Source organism: Notothenia rossii (genome assembly GCF_949606895.1).
Source record: "Notothenia rossii genome assembly, chromosome: 1".
NCBI lineage: Eukaryota > Metazoa > Chordata > Actinopteri > Perciformes > Nototheniidae > Notothenia > Notothenia rossii.
In genome coordinates this window covers 2,272,751-2,278,595 of record NC_136912.1, presented here as the reverse complement: position 1 = coordinate 2,278,595, position 5,845 = coordinate 2,272,751, and the positions used below count along the sequence as shown (strand labels likewise).

Below are 5,845 nucleotides of genomic sequence, written 5' to 3'. Positions count from 1 at the left end.
TTGTTTGTTTTGAGTGAATTGTTTATAAAAAAAAGAAAGGGAAGAGTCTAGGAAACAGGGAGTGTAAATCCGGTCGGAGTTGAGAGGATTATTGCTTGTTTTAGGACGAGACTAAGTTCATAGCGTTTCTGGCCATGGTGATCAACTGTGATTGTTAGAGCCAGTATTTGGTTTTTATAAAAAAAGGCCACCTAATCGTGACGTTTGTAGTCAACAACGTATAAAGGACTACATTTCCCATGCGCCTCCTCCAAAGAGACAGAGATGGGTCAGAAAGACGCCACCGAGGCAGTTTTTAACCGTTAAGATACCCATTAAAGTTAAACAAGCTTTAACATAGACAGGAAGAAAGAAAGAGCACCTAAGTTGTTATTTTATTTGAGATTTGTTTTGACTTTTGTAGAGGCCTGTTGTCTTTGTTACCTGTGTGAAAAGTTTGTTATTTTATTTTTAGCAAATACATTGCAAAATATCATCCAAACCATCGGAGGCCAAGCAACTCATCAACTGTGAGTCAAACAAACATGAAAGAAGGAAAACGTGTTAGAAATGTTTGTTGAAGGCGTTTCGTGGCTCGATGGAAAATAAGGAAAAAGCCACGACTGTGCTGACGAGGCAGAAAGAAAGTCTGAGAGGATTTAACTAGTTTTTGATGGTGCTAAGAAACTAATCTCCTCTCAGTCTAGAGCAGTTCAATTAGCAGGCTAGTCTTTCGAGATAAGAGGTTAACATATTTACCTTCATTTACGTTTATTTATTGTCATCTTTACTTATATTAGTAGTTTGCATTAGTTTTGATAAAGGTAATTGTATTAGTTAGTTACCTTCCCAAGTAGCATGGGGACCCTTTTAGGGGGGTTCTGGAGATGACATTGCAGTGTTGCACACTTGTGTTTTGCATTTCCATTTCCATGTTTTTGTTGCTGTAGAACTGAGGCCTGTACTACGAAGCTGGTTCAACCTAACCTGGATATGTTTGAGTTAGCCGGTTGACTTAATCCAAAACAAACGCGCTCTCGCTAAACGGTCCTACGACGCGGGTTATCAACTCGATCGCTCAAGCCAGCCGTGTCCTATCTAGTTAGGTGCGCGTTCACATGAAAGGGGTGGTATTTGGAGCATTCGACCAATCACAAACATGGAGAAGCATACTGACAGCGCAGCGTCATACTTCCTGAATGAAAAGTCAACTACAATATTAGACATATGAAGAAGTTAAACTTTAAACATCCATGACTTAAACACTTTATCCAGGATCAAAGCCACATAGCTGCACCTGCAAGGTGAATACAGCTGGTAACAGAACAAGTGTTTGAATGCGTACATTAACAGGTTTATGATATCACTGCCCCGTCTAAGACACGATCTGACTTTCATTACTTTGTCTCGAGTGTTTCGTCAACTTAATGTGTTGCTTAAAATAATACTTCTGCATACAGTATGTGACACTGTGAGTGTTGCACGGCCAGATATGGCTCAGCTGACTCAGATAAGGAGATATATGATACATTATGATGTGATATGCCGTGGACTGTACTTAATGTTAATTTGATCCGGTTACTTATGTTGTGGCAGATATTTAAGTAAGCTTTCTTAACGCTAATGTTATAATAGTCAGATTGCTCTGAAGATGGAGGTGATATTCTATTCATGTTCACGTTCACACAGTCGGTGATTTTTGCCGGCCGTCTTTCCAGCAACGGCAGCTTTTCTGTATTTTCTTTCTCCTGTAATATGACTTGATCGTTTTACACTCTGCACACTGAGCTCTGAATGGTCAGCAGGCGGTGCTTTCACTGAGTTGAGCTCTTAGCCTGAAACCTAACCTGCTCCGGGGCAGGTTAGCCGCACAGCATAAGTTACCATGGAGATCTAGCCTGCTAAAAAGAGAACCAGCTTCGTAGGACCGGAAACCCCGAGTTGTCCCTGAAGTTAGCTGGCTAAGCAAAAATCCTGCTTTGTAGTATACCCCCCTGCTTCGTAGTATACCCCCCTGGAGTGTCCACACTTTTTTGTAACTGAGAGAAGTTAACTAGTTTTTGATGGTGATGAGAGAGTCATCTCCTCTCAGTCCAGAGCAATTCAATCAGTATGCTAGTTTTTTGAGATAAGAGGTTAAAATATTCACCTTTATTTATTTTCATCTTTACCTTTATTAGTATTGTCTGTTCGTTTTGAAAAGGGTAGTTTCATTAGTTATCCAGCAGTGGGCGGTAATGCAACGTCTGGACGCCAACCGCCTCTTAAATTCAAAAAGAAGAAGAAAACGTCACTCTTCTTGAACGGTTTTCCAGTCGGTCGCTTTTAAGTGATGCACACGAGCTTCTCACCGGATGTTGATAAACGCACGTGGGTTGCTGTTGAGAGTTGAAGCTGTTTCCTATTCATGTAGCTTCTATAGTTTATTCATTTAAACTCAAACTTGTTGTATTAAAACTGGGATGTCTGCGTCGTTGGTCCGGAGAGGACTGGAGCTGCTGAACGAAGACATTAAAGGTCAGTTTTAGCTTTTTATCCGTAGCTTCATAGCTAAATCACAGCTAGCGTTAGCATCCGTTTGAACAGTTCTTCTCCTCTGCTGCTGTCTTAAAATGAAATGTAAACAGAGGTTCATTTATTCCTATATTTGTCATCATCATTGAATTCCTAAATACTTTAAAAACACCTCCAAAACAGGCTTTTTTAATGTATTTCACACGACATATTGAATTGCTTTAATATAGCCAGAATCTGCGTATTATTAAAGAGTCCTCTCCTGCTGTTGTTCAGGTGTATATCAGTATGTAGTGTCTCTCCTTTAAAGAGTCCTCTCCTGCTGATGTTCAGGTGTATATCAGTATGTAGTGTCTCTCCTTTAAAGAGTCCTCTCCTGTTGATGTTCAGGTGTATATCAGTATGTAGTGTCTACTTTAAAGAGTCCTCTCCTGCTGATGTTCAGCTGTATATCAGTATGTAGTGTCTCTACTTTAAAGAGTCCTCTCCTGTTGATGTTCAAGTGTATATCAGTATGTAGTGTCTACTTTAAAGAGTCCTCTCCTGCTGATGTTCAGGTGTATATCAGTATGTAGTGTCTCTACTTTAAAGAGTCCTCTCCTGCTGATGTTCAGGTGTATATCAGTATGTAGTGTCTCTACTTTAAAGAGTCCTCTCCTGCTGATGTTCAGGTGTATATCAGTATGTAGTGTCTCTACTTTAAAGAGTCCTCTCCTGCTGATGTTCAGGTGTATATCAGTATGTAGTGTCTCTACTTTAAAGAGTCCTCTCCTGCTGATGTTCAGGTGTATATCAGTATGTAGTGTCTCTACTTTAAAGAGTCCTCTCCTGCTGATGTTCAGGTGTATATCAGTATGTAGTGTCTCTACTTTAAAGAGTCCTCTCTTGCTGATGTTCAGGTGTATATCAGTATGTAGTGTCTCTACTTTAAAGAGTCCTCTCCTGCTGATGTTCAGGTATATATCAGTATTTAGTGTCTCTACTTTAAAGAGTCCTCTCCTCTTGATGTTCAGGTGTATATCAGTATGTAGTGTCTCTACTTTAAAGAGTCCTCTCCTGCTGATGTTCAGGTGTATATCAGTAAGTAGTGTCTCTACTTTAAAGAGTCCTCTCCTGCTGATGTTCAGGTGTATATCAGTATGTAGTGTCTCTACTTTAAAGAGTCCTCTCCTGCTGATGTTCTGGTGTATATCAGTATGTAGGGTCTCTACTTTAAAGAGCCCTCTCCTGCTGATGTGCAGGTGTATATCAGTATGTAGTGTCTCTACTTTAAAGAGTCCTCTCTTGCTGATGTTCAGGTGTATATCAGTATGTAGTGTCTCTACTTTAAAGAGTCCTCTCCTGCTGATGTTCAGGTATATATCAGTATGTAGTGTCTCTACTTTAAAGAGTCCTCTCCTGCTGATGTTCAGGTGTATATCAGTAAGTAGTGTCTCTACTTTAAAGAGTCCTCTCCTGCTGATGTTCAGGTGTATATCAGTATGTAGTGTCTCTACTTTAAAGAGTCCTCTCCTGCTGATGTTCAGGTGTATATCAGTATGTAGTGTCTCTACTTTAAAGAGTCCTCTCCTGCTGATGTTCAGGTGTATATCAGTATGTAGTGTCTCTACTTTAAGGCTTTGGCGTTAAAAATAATAATAATAATAATGTATATATTCAAATTAAACGGATGTTAATTTCAATATGCTAACTTGGCAAAATACGTTAAATAATATTATAAGTGTCTTTTGGTTCACACTCTTTTTCAGTACCGATGTGTCATAAATTAATTTCACAAAAATAATATTGTTATTTATTAGGTCATTTCAGTTATTTTTTCCATATCTTATCACAGAGAAAATGTATGTTTAGACAGTACACTATTTAAAACATGGAATAAAGTACAGACATAATAAACAGCCATTTTAAAATATAAACATATCTGCAGTAGAAAGACAAATATCACGAATAATACACAATATAACATTAAAACGATCTATGAAAAGTACAAAACTAATTATTACTCTGTATTGATTTGGAGTTATAAGGAAGCTGTTTCAACATTTAGCTATTTTTATTTATTTATTTGTAGACTTTTATATTGTTTACTTCTCCGGCATGACCAGAGGCCTGTACTACGAATCTAGTTCAACCTAACCTGGATATGTTTTGAGTTATTCGGTTGACTTAATCCAAAACAAACGCGCTCTCGCTAAACGGTCCTACGACGCGGGTTATCAACTCGATCGCTCAAGCCAGCCGTGTCCTATCTAGTTAGGTGCGCGTTCACATGAAAGGGGTGGTATCTGGAGCACTCGACCAATCACAAACATGGAGAAGCGTACTGACAGCACAGCGTCATACTTCCTGAATGAAAAGTCAACTATAATATTAGACAAATATGAAGAAGTTAAACTTTAAACATCCATGACTTAAACACTTTATCCAGGATCAAAGCCACATAGCTGCACCTGCAAGGTGAATACAGCTGGTAACAGAACAAGTGTTTGAATGCGTACATGAACAGGTTTATGATATCACTGCCCCGTCTAAGACACCATCTGACTTTCATTACATTTGACTCGAGTGTTTCGTCAACTTAATGTGTTGCTTAAAATAATCCTTCTGCATACAGTATGTGACACTGTGAGTGTTGCACGGCCAGATACGGCTCAGCTGACTCAGATAAGGAGATATATGATACATTACGATGTGATATGCCGTGGACTGTACTTAATGTTACTCTGATCCGGTTACTTATGTTGTGGCAGATATTTAAGTAAGCTTTCTTAACGCTAATGTTATAATAGTCAGATTGCTCTGAAGATGGGAGGTGATATTCTATTCCTGCTCACGTTCACACAGTCGGTGTAATATGACTTGATCGCTTTAAACTCCGCACACTGAGCTCTGATTGGTCAGCAGGCAGTGCTTTCACGGAGTTGAGCTCTTAGCCTGCAACCTAACCTGCTCCGGGGCAGGTTAGCCGCACAGCATCAGTTACCATGGAGATCTAGCCTGCTAAAAAGAGAACCAGCTTCGTAGGACCGGACACCCCGAGTTTACCCTGAAGTTAGCCGCTAAGAGAAAATCCAGCTTCGTAGTACAGGCCTCTGCACATCTCGTAACATCATCTTATTGTTGTTGTATTGTTTACGTTGGAGGGATTTGAATTTGAACTTAGTCTCTGCCTTGTGTTGTTCCCAGATGTGAGTAAAGAGAAGAAGAAGAAGAAGAAGACTCCCAGCCCTGTGGACGTCATGGATCTGGTGAGCTCGAAGCGTTCGGGCGTCACGAAGCAGAAGAAGAGGCTGCAGGGTCAGATGGGACCCGGGAGGAACAAAGCCACCGTGAAGGACAAGAGGATCAAATC

General features: G+C 39.9%; 1 protein-coding gene across 1 annotated transcript in view; it reads left to right on the top strand.

Annotated features, from left to right (window-relative positions):
• Nucleotides 1-2,297: 2,297 nt before the first annotated feature.
• rps19bp1 (ribosomal protein S19 binding protein 1) overlaps nucleotides 2,298-5,845 on the top strand; it is a 5,132-nt gene continuing 1,584 nt past the window's right edge. The window contains exons 1-2 of the mRNA XM_079659846.1: nucleotides 2,298-2,496; nucleotides 5,680-5,845. The exon at nucleotides 5,680-5,845 is cut by the window's right edge and continues 8 nt beyond it. Coding sequence (XP_079515972.1) covers nucleotides 2,442-2,496; nucleotides 5,680-5,845 — 221 coding nt within the window. The 5' untranslated portion in view covers nucleotides 2,298-2,441. The remainder of the gene's footprint in view (nucleotides 2,497-5,679) is intronic.